Raw genomic sequence first — 19529 nt, 5'->3', positions numbered from 1 at the left:
TGTATATCCTACCGTAGTAAGATGGCACTAATAAAACATTATCAACATCATCGCTAAAGAGGTCACTTTCAATTCATGAAAGAGATTTCATCTGTAATTTAGCCTTCGCTCCGTGAGTGATTCTGAACCTAGTTCCTCAGAAAATTTTGATGTGCCACTAAGTTTGTCACAACAATGTTTTGCAAATCTAGCTCCTCTACGCTGCACGCGATTCAATTCGCCAATCAATCCAACTTCAAGAGTATACTATATACATGTACTAGCAGCATATTCTACATGATAAATAAAGATAACATTTCACCTTAATCATTTCGTCACATTTCCCCAATATTCTTCTAATAAATTCCAATTTTGAGATATCTTTTCCATGTATTCCCCCTCTATGTTACATCCAGGGGAAATCGTGAATTCGTGTAATGCACTCGAAATCGAGTCTACATTTTCTATTTCGATGTTCCTGGTGCAGTAGACGTTTGGGATGGTATGGCTGTTTTTTCCAAAAAGTCATCACCACGCATTTTTTCAAGCTCAATTCTCGTTTCAATGCGTCGCAATAGTGTTATTTAGCCATTAGGACACCTACTAAAACTGCTTTATCCTCAGGATTACGGATATCTCTGTAAACCACTGCATCAGCGGCAAATATGGTATCTTATCAGTAACCACTGACTTAAAAGGAATGTACGGCAGAAAAATGACATGCGTGAAACGGAGGAAGAAAGGACGACGACAGTATGCGACGTTGGTGTTTCACTCTATTAAACCACGTAGGTTTCGACCTGATGGTTCCCATGGAGCGTTGGGAACAGGACGTATTAAGCGTTTGAAAAACAGGCCCCAATAAAGGTTAGATTTGATACATAACTAATCAAGAAATAAAGAAAGATGAGTAAAGATAGGAATAACAACCCCTTCATTGAATAATGCCTTACCGGAAGGCAGCCGGTGGTGGGGGTGGTTGCAGCACTAGTCCGTGGTACAACGGTGCAGTGCCTACTGAAGAGCCGACCCTGGAAGAATGGTGCGGTAGGTGCTGGATGGGTCCCAAATCCCGGAGCGGTATCCCTTCTTGCACCCCTGCGAAATCCCCATCCCCGTCCTCGTGTCCCTCCCTCCCCCGACGCCTCTTCTGCAGCTCCCGCAGGCGCCGCCGTCGGACAGCGTCATCTCGGCGGACGCAGCAGTGCACGCCGAGGAGGATCAGGGAGACGAACGCCGTGAGGCCTCCGATGTAAACGAGCACCATCAGCCGGAGTCGAAGGACAGCCCCGGCCACCACCAGACCGATGCCGGTCGCTGTGCCCGCGACGAAGGCGACCCGCAGGCAGTGGAAGCAAAACTCGTCGAGGGCGGGGCACTGGCCCCCGCAACCGCCCCCGGACCAGCCTCCTCCAGATCCCTCCCCCCCGGCCGCGCCGCCGTCTCCGGCGCCATCGCACCTCGAGTTTGAGGACCCCGGTGCCGTCGGCGAGCCGGTGGACGCCGAGTCCCCACCATGCGGCGGGTGGGCGCCGGTGGGCTGCGGTTGTGCCGGGATCAACGTAGGGACGTGGTGCGCCGGGAGGAGGGGCCTCTCGGGCGGAGGCGGAGAGCCGGAGGGAGGCAGGCCGTAGAAGGTCGGCTGCAGGAAGCGAGGTCCCATGGAATGATCCATGCGAAGGGGTGCAGGAGGTTCCACCGGTCGCGTCTTGTGGTGGGTGCGTCCGCTCGAGGAACTTGTTGAGTGAGACTCGTGGGCAACCCATGGGTTCCTGTGAATATTGTATCAAATGCATTCAAATTGTTTGAAGACGACGCAGCGCTTGCAGCACTGGAGCAGCTGGGGAAACAGTCATGCGTGCCGAACGTAAGTTAAAATTATTTATTTATTTATTTATATACATATTACCCTGCAACCCACCGCTAGGGTGTGTGGCAGAGGGGTAAAAATTGATGTTATAAATGCGTCTGGGGAGGACGAGGTAATAGGAGTTTGCTTTCTCGATTAGGATGCATGCTATTCAGTATTTTAAGATCGACCTCAAATGCATAATCTATAAATCCTTCGCTTATACCGCTTTGGCTTGGTACAGCATAAATGGTTGTGGCAGCCTTATAAACATGGTCCCGGTCAGTTAGTATTGGCGACCGGATTTAGAATCACCGTCTGCTTCTGCTGTCATTTCAGAACATTGACGAAAAACCAACTCTTTAATCCAAAAGCAATTAGTGCTCCGCAATCGATATAGTCAATACATACTTATGTCATAATTGGAACGCTAATGCGAAAAATTTTGTACTGCATCGATTTTTTGGTGGGGCTTTCTTAAATTGGGTTATATAGTCAAATAGTGAAACTGTCGCTTGTCTCCAATGCCAGGAGCACAGAACCAATATCCCATTGGCTCCCTCCAATAGCTGCCCCGATACTACCCATAACCTCACAATTAATATCGCTATCATTTATCATATCCTGAGGAGTATTTTCAAAATAACTTCAAGCTTTTTCATAGTTTGAACGATCTATAATCGATAACAACATTACATGGTTAGTAAAATAGCTCGATAACAAAACCATTATTTGAAAAATAAAAAATTATCGGTTTGCTTTCGAAAAACGGAAATAAGTATGAATGATTTCGTAACTTTATACTTCTATCTCATCTAAAACACAATGCCATGCGTACAATATTACGGCCACACGGCTCCAAATAACGGAAGAGTTTCTGAAAAACAGGAAAATTTCGACATCTTGATCTCGGGGTCGTCGGCAATAATAAAACCTATCGCTATGGTCCGTTTAAGGGAATGAAACTCTAACGTGTCTCAATGAAAACAATAATAAAATGCCGATTATGTTAAATTTTGTCGTCCAGTAAAGTACACTAACAATTGCTTACGGAATAAATTAAGATAAACACTTGGTATGTCATTCCAGTTTAGTTTCGCTCGCATTTTAAATTTGCTAATGCTGTAATAATAGTTATCGTTCAATAAATTAGTGAAATGATATTCTATTTCTCATAGCCAATGACTAGGCTTGTGTTTTTTCTGGCCTGGTAAAGAGGTCATTTCACGATATTTTGAGTGTAGCTGAACATGAGGTAGGTAGCATGTTTGAAATTCTAGCAGATTGTAAATTTAGCGTTCTGGAGATAAAGTTGAAACGAGCAGATTTAATTAAATATGTACGTGCTGAATCATTAATATTGGAGTTCCTTTTTAATTTTTTATCGTCAGTTCCCAAAATTTGGTTATTATTCGGAAGCAATATATTGTTACGCCAGAGACTACATGCTGCTTTACTGTGACCACATACCCAACCTAATTGAAGGTTTCGGAATATCAAATAAATATTTAACCATCACGAAAAATTCTATTTCAGAAGAGAATTACTGAGGAGTTTGGGCAAAAATGGAAGTACTAGTTTTTTTTTAATACACGGGAATAAAATATGAAGGACCATTGTTATAGACACCCCGAAAAGTTGGAAAGAGGCAGTATGTGAGTAAAAGGAGCCATATATTTAATTTCATACACGTCAAAGCCGGCACTGAGAATAATAAACAGGTATCATAATAGCGCAAATTACTATCTAAGCGAAGATCAGTTTGGGTTAAGAAAGAGGAAGGGAACACGTGAAACCACTGCAGTAATTAGAACATTAGCAGAAAGCAATCAGAATACAACGAGGAAGTCTGTGTTCTTTGTTGCTTTCGAGGTGTTCGACAGAGTAAAGTAGACAAATTTCAACAGAATGCTGCGGAAAATAGAATCAGACTTGAGAGATGGGCGAATCATTACCAACCTGAACGAGAGTCGGATGTCGCACGTAAGGGCAGCAGAGGGAGAATTCGGGATGGTAAATTATGGACTGGGAAGTTAGGTAGCGTTGTATCCAATGTTCTATAACTTTTGCCTCTCGTCACGGAAGTCCGGTAATTTCCTATGGTGACATAACTTATGGATATCACATGGATAATCCCCATGATTGACCTAAGATCGGAATGATGCGGTGGCTAATGTACCGGCTCCCCATCCCCAAGGAGTTTAATCCCGGAGGAGGCAGGCTATTTTTCAGTGGTATCTTACCTACTTGTGGTGTGCTATGTGGGAAGCACTTAAAGCGAAGTACGCCGTCCGTTGTGGACTGTGGACGCCTTGGTGCCTATCATTAAAAGTTGGCTAATGACGACGCCAGGTTTCCACCCTTCCTCCATTCCCTGAACATCCTGCTTCTACCGAATTACCCACCCATCCCTAATGGCACAAATAACCTTAGCAGTCAGTCGGTCGCCTCCCTTTATAACTGCTACCAATATTACCTACCTTAGCCTTTGTTGTCGCTGTGGCTGATGAGGGCGTCTCTGATGATGGTGGTGATGGTGGTAGTGGTGTCCAGGATGACTCGGTAGCGGCGCCCTTGGCTCCAACACTCCCTGAGAACGGGAACGTCGACTGCCAGACATTCTGCACTGTCATTTCGATATCCTCACGGTGCACCTACATAAGATGAAGAAAGATGGTGAACATCAAGTCATTTACGTTTAATTATCACCTCTTACAATGACGATCTACATTATATCACATTGTATATAACGAAGTTTGGTGCACCACCCGGGACGTCATTAACTGGTTTAAATGTGCAGCAGGTTATGTAGAGTCCTCATCCGAAGAACATGAAAAATACATGGCTCTCTGGCCATCGCCGATTTCACGCTCCACGGGTCTTGGCGCGAAATGAACTCTTCACTCACATGAGCTCTCGCACTAACCTTACATAGATTATCATAGTTTTAGCGAATTGATACCGATGTTTCTGAAGTCGTTAAATTAATTTTCCAAGGATTCTATTTAAGAAGAAATGCAAACATCTTTACCTACTTGACCTCTGCTCTTTAAATAAACGACTGCTTTTATCTCATCATGGAGCTAGAGGTCTATGAAGACAAAAAAACTTGGTTTTTGATGATTTCGTCAAACTTTCTCCCTCTGGCCAATTTCTTCCACACTGGTCTGCTTCAGGCATCTTCCTTTCACCTCAATCAAAAACATATATTTTACAGAGCATATGGTTCCCATAACAAAACATTTTCGGATATGGTGGGACAAAAATGCCTTCCTCTCGTAGGGTGAGGCTTGTTTTTTTTTAACTTTTCCCATGAAAAACCTACTCAGATGCCAAAAGTAATTCTGTCAACACAATGGCGCTATATTTAGTTAGGTTTATCAGAGGGAAAAGTAATGGACGCAGCTACCTGGGCTAAGAAAACACCTGATACGGACTCCTACGCTCTAAAATTGCACATTGTTCGTATGTGTCGGTCTTTGAAGAACAATGGGGTTGCTAGAATCCGAGTGAGACCTTGCCCATTCAATCAGCGGAACGCTCCGACGATCTAGGAATTTATTAAAGGCAACTAATTATAATTCTTGTCTAGTCTCCTGGACGATTTACTTTCCATAATTATGCAACAAAATTACCGGCTTCATTTATAATCTTCTATCTTTTCATTCATTAATATAATGAGAGGTTTTTAAGCCGGTCTGTCAAGATCAGGTCTGTCTTGCTGCTTATATGTAAAAAAAAAGTTATGAAGGGAACTAGAAGTCGTGTGGGATGGGCCGGTGTTGGTTTTAGTTTACAATTTATGGCTCCAAGAGGAAAGGGTCGTTAGCGACGCCATCAGAATCACGCTCCCGTCTTTTTTTTTCCTTTTTCTCGCAAGTGGCATCGGCCAGCGCCCCTCGTCGAGGCCTCATTTTCCCCTTTTCTTTTTTTCTCACTCCCCCCGAGGCACTCGATCGTCGAACAATATTCTGAAGTAGATCTTTCAATCCCTAGCCCGTTAATTCTATATCGCTGCTGAGGGCGCTCTCGGTCTTTAGAAGGCACGAAACACTCGAAACGTGGATGATTACATTTAGTTTACATAATCTGAGCGTCACGGTGTATCGATCAGCTCATCAAAAATGAAATCGACAATCAGGCATACTCATCCCTATCAAAAAGAAAGAATATCTAATGTTGCTGATGATATTTTACGAACTCCTTTAGCTGAGAATTATGAGTACCTTGGGCAATTCAGAATCCTATTTACATGAAGTCACTTACTTTCCCATAACGTAATTGAAGCAATGAATATTTGATGAGCGTTTTTTCGCGATGGAATTGTCTAGAAGTAAAATATCTGACAACGTATTTGGGGTGTTCGTCTGTACTCAACAGGGAAACGGTGGGAATTGTGATCTTATTTTTCCTAATTGGCTTCGGCGTGGATTTACAACGAAGCAATGGAGAGAGTTTCGGCTATAGCAAGTAAAGATTACTTCACGTGATATATAAAAATATGGAATGTTAAAAATGTTATCCCTACACGCTTTGATATTATTTTATCCGGCTCAATTTAACGTAAAATTCTCATTTTGATGCTCTGGAGTAATAAGAAGTTACATCATTATCATCATTGTTAATTATCAATATCATTATTGATATCCCCCTACAGTTAACCATGCTTTTTTCGGTCAGAAAAAAATACAAATATTAAGGGAGTAGTGAATTCCATTTTCCGAAGTATTTTCTCACTATCCTTCATTATTTACATTTTTCCAGCGAATACTTTATCCATGTCATACATGTTTCTTCATATAATAACTACATTGAGAAATAATTCTTGATACGAAATGTTCAAAAATTCGAAAATGTTCCATATCCGTCGTCACTGCATTTGAAAAATACTACGTAAATTAAGGCCACAGGTGAAATAGACATGAATACAATTAGCATTTAAACGCTTTAGGAATTGTTCAGGAACCAATTAAAATTTTATGAACACCTTATACCTATGCTCAAACAGAAATCAGCTGACGGAGAATTTGAACTGCGGAGATACATTTGTTTTCTCTCAAAGGAGGTGAGTCGAGATGTCAAGTTTGATCAAATTTTGTGAATTTGCCTTTCGTTCATACAAATTACGACGAGAGCATTCCCGTGTTAATTTTAATAAAAGTTCATGTCAAAAATGCAAGAAATTACACATTCCCTAATATCACGGGAAGAATAATAGGTTAATGGTACGGAATGACATACCGTTCTCACGAAAAACTGATCCCATGCTCGCATTTGTATAAGACTTTTATGAGTTTTAACAAAACAGCTCCCACCAGCCTTTGTTTTAACTATATTAATTCATTTGTGGGAAAAAGCATCAGAAATCGCATAGTTGGCGCAACGCAAACGTTGGCGACTCAAAACTAGCCCAAAATAAGCTTTAAGAGCACGATTTAAAAAGCAATAAAACCCTCAGTGTTCTTAAATATTGTATATTCACATCAAATTTGTTTACGAACTAAAGATGAATGGGGTTACATTATTTTTCACCATTCGATATTAATAAGTGAACTAAGGTGATACATTGACTCGTGCAGTCACAATCCAACCTCCTTAAAAACTTGCGAAGTGCTCTTTGGATCAAGGATGCTCTGGATCGCGTGAACATGTGCAGGACGACAGGCTCGTTGCGCGTGATGATAAAATAGAGCGAATGACTGCTTACTGATCATAGATATCGGGAGTTTGATCCGAGAGTGTATGCAAACCCATAATCGTCGACCTGAAGACAAGAAAAAATAGTCCACAAAACGTGAAATGAATTTATCCTGGAGGAGACGCATCTAGATTGTTGTGCATATGACTGCATGCTCTTAAGTCGAAAAACACCTCTTTCTTTATAAATATTGGGTGTCTGAGGAAATTAATGCCTTTGGTATTCTGCGATGGGTGATTACACTGACCTCAAACATTATCACGTGGAAATCCAGAGACCTTAAATTTGCGTTCGCACGTCCTGGGATGGCCCGGTCGACTTCTCATTTTCTGATTCGATTCGCCACTCCACTGGGAGGCGGTCTCACTGCGTTCTGCACCGAGTGACTTAATTCAGAAGCACATTGCATAGGCTCTACGTATCCTGGTTTTTGCGTAGAGGAGTGGTTTAGAATGTTGAAATTTTAGATAATTCTTGGAGCACTTGTAAATTGACATCTGGCGTTGTGAAAGGGAAATTCCTGACGCGAATCTCAATCCCCACCACACTGCACTTGAACAAAATCCATATCAAAATTATTACAAAATTAAACTAGAATTCTGACTATTTAATGTTAAAATGATTAGCCGATCATGTGAGCACTAGGAGAACCATGATTCCAGGCCACGGTGTCATGCTAACGGCCACCTCTGACGACAAAATGACAAACTTCAAATGGGAATCCAACCGGCTATTCGAAATTATCCCCTGCTGATGCAATCAAAGTAATCATTTGTTCCATTTTAAAGAATTTCATTGCGAAAAAAATAATTTTTGTCCAGTCAGAGATGCCCTCACCAACTGATCGTCACACCATAAACGAAGTACCTCGCTAAAGGGTGCTAGAACAGCATTCATCAAAATAATTTTGATAACAGAGTCAGGCAGCTTTGAAGCTAAGGAGTAGTTTAGTTAAAGAAATAGTCGTGTTTCATGTTTTCGACGTATATCGCGATTCATATGTGGTAATAATGATTGTATTGATCGTTTGGCCAGACAATCTTTTTCTTATCTTTCCGTTTCACCACCAATTAATATTGGAGCGTGATAATGTGGGAATAACATTTGTCTTCGGTTCCTGGATAAAACTTGCGATATTCACTCATTTATTGGAGTGAAAAGGCAAGTAGCGAAGGGAAATCGCTTGCACTATTGTTATCTATCAATAATTAAGTTATCTTCGCTTTCCGAATGGCACGAGATGAGGGAAATTCGAAATTAAGAACATAGAATTAAAAATCAACTACAGAGTACCATTTTCTGTATCGACCATAAATACGGATACACTTGCATACTGTGGAATGGTCATTACTGTAGGCAACACAAAATCTTTTTAAAAATCCAATGATTGTCGGGGGTTGCCCGCACTAAATTATCTCTTGTTTATTAATTACATAACCCTCTGGCTGACGGCATTTTGGGTTATCCGTAAAAGTTAATTAGCTTTGTATTTATGAATTAACATGTGCTCAATCGAACATTCCTAGGCACTAGTATAACCTGAAACGGCAAAAATTCAACCGACATCAAGCGAACAAAAGCTCAAACGAGATGGCATTCTTGAAGAAGCAATTACTATGTCCAAAGAACCTAAGGTTGCAAGCAAGGAAGCAGTTCGTCAAAACTTTCGTATGGAGCGCTCTACAGAGAGTTTAGAAAAGTGGACTAGCGAAGAACGGAAGCTTCTGAAACACGGTGCGGGTAGAGAAGATTGAAAATTTAATGAACAGACAAAGTGAGGAAGGAGGAAGTATACAGAAGAGCAGAATAGGAAAGGGCAACATGGAGAACTCCACGGCAAAGAAGAACTAGATGGATTGAACACATCTTGAGACATAATGGATTAGTTAGAAACATAGTAGAAGGTAAAATTGAAGGGAATATCCCGAGAGGAAGGCTAAGAGATAACTACATGGGACAGACTAAGAAGGATGCAAAACACAGAAGTTATCAGGGAGTGGGGGAATGAACACTGAAGAAAAAAGAATGGAGGGATGCAGTAAACCAATCTTGGGATTTAAATATTTATAACGCGTAAATATATCTACGAAATGCAAAAATTACCCATACACCTTCCAGAAAAGATGAAGGAAGTAGTGAACCCAGTTTTCGGCTCATTGCAATTCTTGGGACATCCTGAGAAACCTCTTTGTACACATCAAGAACCACTGTAATAAACCAAAAGGTTGAGGGTCCCTCGTACGAAGCCTTACGGCGTGTGATATTCACATATCAGGTGACTTTCATTCCCTATGTCGCCTGTGATTCCCCATGATGATTGCCATCCGAAAAATCCCATCGGCCTGGTGAAGATGGGGGCATTCAGAGGTAATGCTCAGGTTTGAACTCGGGTCCTCCTCCCAGGGCGAACTGAACGACGTCGCCACCTATTAGTATGGTGACGGACAATAAAAACCACTGTTTAAGTATCGCGCTTCGATGGATGATACATTGAATTATGACTCAAATGACAGAAAAATCAACCAGAGTACCTGCCGCTTAATCAACGCTGAATGGAATATTACAGCCGGATATCGATTTGATCGATTACGAATAATGTGAAGCTACGGAGCCAACAGTTTTGTTCAATTTTCAGATGATGCATCAGATTCATTGGCCTGAAGTTGCGGGTCATTGCTGAGAAACTACGTACTTATCCATGGCGTACGCAATGATGTGGAATGAATTTCCGAACTTGCAAATTATTTGCGAGTGTAGTGTTTGGATAAATCATCACGGATGGATTCATTCGTTTTTCATTTATTTTTCGAGATACTTCCGGTATTTTGGATAGGGGCGAGCTGGGTACTTAATTAGTCCCCGAAGTCCTTTTAGTGTACTGATGATGAAACAAGCTAAAAACTGTTTGTATGGATGGAAATATTAAATGTTTTCACAATTTCCAAATGGTCCACAAAGTAAAAAATCATTTAATTGTGACACTATATTTCATTTTAAATAATATTTGGCATCCGGTCATTTTGCGCCAAGTTCAACGGAGTAGGAGGATTAAAGTCGGACATTGATGCATCAGAAAATAGGTGCCTACGCAGTCGGACACTTACTAGGACAGTTGGAAAAAACTTCAAGGCTTTGGAGTTGCTTTCAGTTATATCTTGTAAGCAGTGCAGGTTTCCATGGCATTAACCGAGTATCAATGGAATATTTTCCGTTACTCGTCGCTAAAGAAATCGATAAAAGCATTCTTTCATCCCTCCTCAAAGAGTACTTTTTTATAGATTAATAACGCACTAATTCCACTTTCACTAAAACGTTTATTTTTATTGATATTAGGCGGCTAAGCGCTATATCTCATAGTTACCTCCTCCATAGAAAATCCAAAGCGAGGCAAGCAAAACAAATACGCTCGGGATGGAATACGAATTGGATTGGCAGGCGAGGGAGTTAATTGCAGATATACCACCCCGGGAGGCTTCGGACGATATTAATGAGAAGCGTTTCGACAGCCCTAATTTAGAGGGAGTTGGGAAGAGAGTACATATTATAGAGATGATCCGTCACATCCAAGCTGATCCACAGCTTTCTTGAATCCTACAGATAGACGATATAAGTATACGACCTGGTTATGTGATGGCGTGGGGTCAATAACTACTTTATTGTCTGCAGGATTTTAAAACAATGATCAAAATACCTGAGGAAGGTAGTTTTTTCGGCTTTAAATCACCACTTTGGAATTCCCATTTAGAGAAACTGACAGTGGTCTTTCACCTCCCCTCAACGAATTCCAAGCTTGCCGAAGGTTCACCATCCCGCCTAACTGGATTCCTGCGCAAGCTACGGCCTACCAGTTATTGAACTGTCGTGCCTTCACGAATGTTGCAGTGCTCCTCATCGGGTCAACATTTCATTGACTGGTCGGAAAATTAAATGTTATTTTATTAATTACTATTTGCATCTTTAAGCAGTCGTCAATTTCTATCTACTTGCATCATTCTCTCGAAACTTACGAGGGTCATCCGGAAAGTAGTACCCGTTCGTGAAATAAAGACACAAAAGTAAATATTAACAAACATAAAAAATTTTATTTGAAAGAGGATACTTTAAACTACTTCTCAACATAATCTCCAAGCAAATTAAGGCATTTGTCATAACGTGTGACAAGTTTCTGTATTCCTGCTGCATAGTCCTTCGCCGCCAGCTCATTGAGATACGCGAGGGACCCATCTTGCACAAATTTTTGCATAATGCAGATGGTGTTTAACAATTTCATGAACAATTGTTCGAGAAACATTGGGAAAATGCTCACAGATGTCATCAATTGTGACGCGCCGATCGTTCCTCACGAATTCGTCAACTGAGCTCACCAGTTGGTCTGTAATGACAGACGGTCTCCCCGAACGCTCATCGTCGCGTGTGTTCCCCCTCCCCATGTTGAAGTTGCGACACCACCGCCGAACAGACGACTCGTCCATTACATTGTCTCCATACACCTCCTTTAATTGGCGATGAATATCACATGGGCGAACGTTTCTTGCATTGAGGAATTTAATCACTGCCCTCACTTCACAACTGGCGGCGTTCTCAATTTTTTTAAACATTGTAAACAATCACAGAAACAACACAGGCAATGCTAGCGTCACGCAACTTGGCTCAGAGAAGGCAGACAAGCCACTGAAGCTATCTGACCTCGTCCAGCGGCTACTCGCGTCGTCAGCACTTCATGCGGCACGAACGGGTACTACTTTCCGGATGACCCTCGTATAAGAAATGTATCGCACGTTCCCTAATTTCACTATAGAATGAGTTGTAAGCATCTATATGATTAAGATATAGAAGGTCAAAATATGTTGTACCCTTAAGGCATTCAAACCTTACTATTATTTTCATTAATAGGCTGAAAGAATTAGGGTTAACGCATGTCTATGGTTTAGCGCTTATTCCAAGGCCTATTGACACGATCCTTTGAAGGGGGTAAAATCCTACTAACTTCGTAAAATATTACCCCACATTTCTTCCGTATTGAAGATCACTACCACGACAATAATGCCAGCATTATGTAAAAGTTAGCCTAAATTAGTCATCCGAGCGCTAATATTGAATTTTGAACTCATATACGTCGTCCATCATACATTTCATATTCTAGTCCTGAGTTTTGATTACTATTCGGCACAACTGCTAGGAGAAGACAATAAATACAAGAATAAAACAATGAAATGAAAAATCCGGGAAATTATTATTTTCATTTACTTTTAAATTCAATTAACTACTTTGAATAATTATCTATAATGTATTTCCCCATTTCTTTAGCATTTACCAATCAATTTAATCTTTTTTGCTGTAGATTTTTCATTAAATTTATCTATTAAAATAGTCAAACTTCATCAATAAAATTTTCAAAATTTTAAATTACCATTGTAATTATATTTTCAATGCTATAATTGCTTTTCCCTGAAATGGTGCATCGGAAAGACGCAGGAAGGTTTCTATTGTAATGGATGACCTCCATCAAAATTAGTTTCGGGACTGCAAGACAGCCAGGCAAAAATGGAACTGAGAGAAATGGAAAAATAGCAATTAAGACCGTCGAGACTTTACTGACAAGAAATTCCACCAACTCAGTCAGCCACTGGAAATGCATTCGAATAAATTGTTTAACGGTAATAACGTTCAGTTTTCTATCAACCACCTGGCTTTTCCGTACTCCATTCCTTATCAAAGGAAAACATGGGATAATATATTTTGAGCAAATCTGTTCATACACAGGGAAAGATGAATCCGACTCCTTAGAAAATGCTGCTAATTGCTAGCTTCATGTCTTGAAAAGTAGGCGCTTCAAATGCTTAACGGGTCACTTTGTCCGCTTGAAATTTTAGAGCCATTAAAGTAATGAAATAGAGGGCATAATTTAGTCATTTTAGAATAAACGGAATTGTTAAATGGTCCGTAACATTAAAAAACACAAATCACGACTCATATTAACTGAAACATTTATGTTACCATGGAAAAATCAGACAAGGATGAATTTAATTCAGATAGATATTCTCTTTTGCTGCTTCACTGGTCATTTTTTCAGTAAAGTTCCAAGTTCCTGTCCCACAGGGTATTATTATTGTATAATCTACTAATGCGCTATATTTTCATCTTTCATCAGTAGAAGGTACATTTAATTTCTTATTTTTATTAATTATCATACATATATAAGCTAATAATGTATCCATTTCTACTTATGCAACTCAAACGTCAATGTTTAAATGAAATGATCTCCAACACCATAATAGCTAATTAGAACTCCATTTAGATATATTTCCTTACGAAGGCTCCTACATCCTTAACTTATTTGGAATGCGGCCCAAAAAGATACGATGATTCATTGTCTGTCTGTCCATCCTTAAATGATGTGGAATAAACCTTCGAGGAGGCCAATAGCATCACTGAGTCATAAGCGGATCTTTCTTCAAGTTCATGAGTCCAGTGCCGGACTAATGGCCTTACGAAACAAATCAATGGGCGGGGCTTCACTTAAATATCTCCGTTTCTGCTTCACTCACTTCTAGAGCTTAACGAGAAAAGCGAATACCCCTTGCCACTACGTATGGGAGAGTGGATTTACTTTAGAGGCCCAACACTTTCCCACACCTCAAAAAAAGGTGTGGATAGAAGCTTAATGGAACTTTTTGCTCGAGGAATCGGATTCCAGCGAAATCTTAACTTACTGTACAACTCAGTTTCCGGATGGTAAGAAGTCAAGATATTGTCCAGTGTAATTGATATCTTGAGTGACCTTTCGCTGAAATGGTACCACGAAAACAAGTGAACAAAAATGTCCGTTTATTACTTAAATTGCAGTAGTATTTTCAAATAGCAATGCTAAAAAAAACATGAGAAGTTCAACATTATTTCTAACTAATATGAACAATTTAAAAATACAACTTCATATTAGTTTTCCGATTAATGGTCGACCACTTCATTCAGAACCGTTGAATGTATACTCCTTCCAGCAACTAATTAATGAAATTTTAAAGTAACCCTAATACGGGAATGTCCCGCCATGACGAATGTTAATAATATCTTTCGTCTGACTATTTCATTTCAGACCGATAACACGAAGGTCGTTCAGAGCAATTCAGCTTTTAGGTTTGCCAATCAAGAGAGAGTTAAGGCCTCGTTGAAGGCGAAATTTCATTCCACCCACCCCACTCCGTAAGGTTCTAGAGGCCACAAATTATACACCTCGTTTATTCCAACTCACCAGATGTCGCCTTTATTCCGACTCGCGCTTCCTCCGCCCGGCGTCGATTGCGCCTGCGCGCGCACTTCCCGCACTCGCTAACAAAGAGACGTGTCACTTAGCGGAGGTGCGGCTCCCTCGTTTACGACTCCACATAATTTTTATTCATTCACAGCGTCACACGATGAACAATGTTGATAACTTTAGAGGCACGACAAAAGCGCTGCACACGCCCTTAGCTTAATTAAATCCGAAATGCTTAACACTTTTAAGTACATTGATTCCACTCGAAATAATTATAAAGGTCTCCTCTTGCCGCTCAACCTCCAGTCAACATGATACGTTAGATATCATAGAACTGGCCGCGGGGCAGCACATCTCTTCCTCCATCACTGCTAACCGAAGCGATGAAAGGAAGAAACTCCGGTATTCACTCTCCTGAGTACCCCAGCATCCCAGTGCACAAGGCTCCCACCTACGCGTCCGGCTCCTTCCTCCGTATCTCCTCCGCCCTATCTCTCTCCCTCCCTCTGTCTGACAACCCCCTTGCTCCCACCTCCGCTCTTGAATCAAGTGGACACCAATTCGGCAGGTGGGCGTGGCGGGGCGCCACCGCCACGGACGAAAGTTTCTTAAACCAACACTCCTCGGGGTCTACTCAAATCTCTGCGACGAACGCACTCACACACGCACCAGGGGAAGGGAGGGGGGAGGGCAGGCTACGATATTAACACGATGAACGAGGTACCGCGACGGACGGTCCGCTGCTGCAGCATCTAATAGGAAGCTTGAGATAGGGGCCACTTTAAATGGAAGCGACTGCAGAAGTGGAGGGAGGGGGGGCGCCGAACCATTCCCGAGCCCGTGCCCATAGTGGGATGATTCTGCCACGAGCGCAGTCAGCGACGTACATTTCCACGTCCGGGATCCTCCTGGGGGACAACTCGACTTCCAGAGGATGATGAAGTGGACGAGAGCCCACCCCGTCTCCGATCCGAGGCCGCTGCCCTTGCCCCTTACCCCCCACCGTGACCGTCCGAACTTCCCTGCACTCACCGCGCTACCCTAGAAACCAAGACGAAAACCATGACGTCTCCCGCTAGGAGCGATCACTCCAATGGGCTGTTTTCTTCTCTCCGAGCGAGGCGTGGGAGCCGCCTCTTTCGCCCATCAGCCTCTTCCTCTATCTCTACGACTAATCCGCTTGATCATTGAATGTGAATTGCGTATCCCAATTCCCACGACTTCTCAGGCGTAAGCCCTCTTCGTTGCTGGCGCGGTCCGAGCGTTTCCTTTCAGACTTCGTTAAGTACTTGAACTTCTGACGGAACCACTTATCTTGGGTCCGGCGATCGCGGCTGAGAGTTTTTCCCAGCTCCTCACCCCCACCGCCCCCGTACCGAGAAGCAGGCAGTCAAGACGAGTCCTCGCTCCGGCCCTCACGCTGCTTCCACCTGCCGGAGAACGCGCAAGGCTCCACGCGCTTTCCCGCCTCTTTTTGAGTCCCTCGACCTTGGAAGACATTCACGTTGTTGTCCCTGGAACTGGTCATTATGTGGATGGCACAAGGCTTTTTCAGTAATTAATTAATATTTAATTGTCCGTTGGTATTCTGAGGAGGAAAAAACGACCGGGCTTCTTTCCAATCCGATTGAAGATAACTTTATAACTTCTAATAAGCTCTTCAGTATTTTTTCAATAACCGATCAAATTTCCCCACCATTGGATGGACTTCGAAATCAGGATTCTTCCCCAGAGTAATGTGGTAGTCTGAGCAGCAAAAGTCTCCGGCTTTCGGTTGAAAGTCATGGGATTGTTTTAATATTGACAGAGGATATTTTGATAGGAAAGTCATTGGAATGCAAATTCATATAAATGACGAATTGAAACGACCACAGTGTGTACAATCATCTCGCATGCCTGACCGGCTTTTTTTTCGCAGATTTGACTGATGTGCGCCCTTCAATATTCGAATTAAGAACTGACCTATAGTAAAATTAGTCTCTATCTCAAAACTAGTGCCAAAAAATACGCTTTTGGCCAATCAAAGCTCGTAGTGATTAAAAACATCCACTCGTAAGTTCAAACTAGTGGGTACATTCTGAATCAAGTGTAAGGTTCTTTCACGCTATTCCAGGACAAAGCGTGTTGGAAAGTTGATGGCGACATAGTTGTCATTGAGTTGTAAATAAATATTTTTTTCTTATCTTAAAAGTCTTATTTATACAGCTATTATAGCGATCTTTTAGAATCTATGATTTGAAGAAGTGGTCAATTTTTTCTGATGATTATTTCAGCATTATAAGTGAACGAAGTTTAAGAAGTGATGTAAAATATTTAGTTCCAATGGCAGTTCTCATGGTATAAGCTGTCCTATGCTAATTAGCCGGGTAATTTTACTATTTCTCACACGTAGTTAGGGAATAATACCGCATTCTTTAAAAACATATTTTAGGATTTCAATGAAAGTACCCATAAACCTTTATTTATTTATTCAGAAAAGATAACTGTCAGAAGAACTGAAGTGGTTGGTGCTTGTGGCTTGGTGATTAAAAACTATTTGGTACTTAAAACTTATTTAAAGATCTGTAAAGATCTTCACCTAAACCGAAGTGTAGCAATTACAATTTCAAAGAAAGATATTTTTAAATCCTTGTTATAACTTCAAATTTTATCGTAAAAATAAATTTGAACATTGCAGCTTCCGTGTTATTCTACTACCTATTCTTTATTGCATAATTCCTAAGCAACGATTCGTTTGGGAAACGCGTGTTTTGATTCGTTCGACTTTGTATTAACAATTTCCTCCATCACCAAATTTAAATATATTGTTTAGTAGGAGGTCTGTAGAAAACAAAATTCTCTCCCTTTTTACATGCACAGTTTCATTGAACCCGGAATTCTATAGATATGTAGATCCACTGTGATCGAATGTAAAAGTATGATTGGCACGCAAAACAATCTACATACAACTGATAAAACCTGATTTCTCAAACACTCGGTAAGTTTTGGCTAAGCTGTTGAATCTTTACGTGCTTACGAAATTGGTTAAGTTTAGCACTTGGTGATAGAGATTATAATTCTGTTAGTGAAAGAGCGGAAACTCAAGCTGCTCCCTTTCAGAGTAAAACTGCAAAAATAAAGGTTGATTATAGGTTATTCCATTCGACTTTCTCTCTTTGACGACTTTACTCCATATTTCCCTACCCATGTATACATATGTCGCATCTTGTACCATTCTACATGGCCATCTACTCCTAAAACCTGTAATAGTCTTGTGCTAGTCTTAAACTTTCTTGGTCCATCTTCCTTTTGGCATATTCACTCTTCTCATATTCACTCTTCTCTTAACATGACCAGGTGAACCATAAGTTTTTATAATTTTATTGTAATTACAAAATATAAAGCAAGGAAGAGTAGTTCTCATTTTCCCCGGCATATCAGCATAAGAGAAACTATATGCTGGATAAATAATTTACATCGGTCAATTACCCGGTGCCAAAAAATGAGATAATTTCTTCTTGTCATGCCTCCTCTGAGTGAGGAATTATGGAAACAGTTTTATTGAGTCTTTATTCAGATCCTCATCCAGGCACTAAAAGGTTTTCACGTCAATTACTAATTAAATACTCACTCAATGTTAGACTTTAAAATGGGATACATGAAGTACGAAGAAAAAGTGTTGTCTAAATAAACCTTTTGAGTATTTTCCTTAAGAAGCTGTCCTAAGTACTTATCAAATTCTTTTAACACCTGTTATGTCCGGAGAGGAAAAATCATAGAAGTTGAGTAGTGGAGTGCCCTGAAATTTGTTACTTCCGAAGCCCCGATATCTCGTTTTTTTTCTGGCCGAAAAAGAGGAAACTGACGAAATAGTCCTACAGGTACAATGCTACCCTTCACTTCGCAATGGGGTAGTTGCCTAAAACATTTGTATTGCCTTAATCGCATTAATATAGCACCTGAATAATAAAACTGAAGCCATTCTGCTGAAAGGTGTCAAATATACTTTTAGGAATAATTGAAAACTGGAAAATGCAGCGGCGGGAAAACGCGACGGGGAACAGAACGCTTTAAGAGGTTGGCTGCATGACCACACAGGGTACTACTCACCCTCTGGTAAACCACACTTCTAATGATTTCCATACAAACCTCAAGAAGTTAAATTATACATATAAGTACTTGTTAATGTATAACGCAAGGTGCCGTGGCTTTTTGATTTTTTTTAAGTGACCTTATTACGAAAATACGAATGAAAGTAATCATCGCGAATTTTATTTATAATTTCTTCCTCCGATTTTTCATCTTTTTCTGTCATGTATTGGACGCATTCCGAATATTTTTCCGCCAATTAATGAAAGATTAAGCGTGTTTTGAAATTATCAAAACCCAACCTTGACTAGAAAAGACCGCAAATATCTCCAGCTCTGAACCTCTGCAATATAATCGATCGGCCGAGAAAGTTGTGGAAGTGGACGTTAGATGAAGCGCTCACCAATGGTAGATGGAATGCCGAAAGTGCAGACCCAAGGTCTCAATTGTCTTCTTATGCACTTCTCGCTTTGGGCAAGTTGCCTGTTCCGGCTTCATATTTGGAGTTGTTCCCATATTTTCTTGGGTAGGGCAACATTTTTTTCCTTTCAGTTTGTTCTTATTAGCTTGGACATATTGAATCCATTCTATGTAGTCTCTCCATTTCCAATGTATTCTTTTATTATTTCCCTAGTTGAAAATTTTAAGTCCTACTTTTGTGTTTCCGTAGCCTCTTGGACTCA

The 19529-nt window shown here is 40.9% G+C and overlaps 2 protein-coding genes across 2 annotated transcripts in view; one reads left to right on the top strand and one right to left on the bottom strand.

Moving 5' to 3' along the window:
* Nucleotides 1-1126: 1126 nt before the first annotated feature.
* Nucleotides 1127-16045, bottom strand: LOC139689994 (cbp/p300-interacting transactivator 2-like; the record flags this gene model as incomplete). Its single annotated transcript, XM_071587159.1, has 3 exons — nt 14776-16045; nt 4309-4482; nt 1127-1751 (listed from the first exon to the last, which is right to left on the bottom strand). Coding segments are annotated over exons 2-3 (765 nt in total), but the record flags the coding sequence as incomplete, so codon positions are not given.
* The window catches only part of LOC139690006 (uncharacterized), a 55132-nt gene continuing 37332 nt past the window's right edge, over nt 1730-19529 (top strand). Inside the window, exon 1 of the mRNA XM_071587178.1 lies at nt 1730-1846. The gene's annotated coding sequence lies outside the window, so the exon portion shown is untranslated. The remainder of the gene's footprint in view (nt 1847-19529) is intronic.

Source organism: Hetaerina americana, unplaced genomic scaffold (genome assembly GCF_022747635.1).
Source record: "Hetaerina americana unplaced genomic scaffold, ioHetAmer1.1.p SCAF_3, whole genome shotgun sequence".
In the NCBI taxonomy this organism is placed as follows: Eukaryota; Metazoa; Arthropoda; class Insecta; order Odonata; family Calopterygidae; genus Hetaerina; species Hetaerina americana.
Note: the sequence above shows the minus strand (reverse complement) of the source record. Positions and strands in the feature narration are given on the sequence as shown.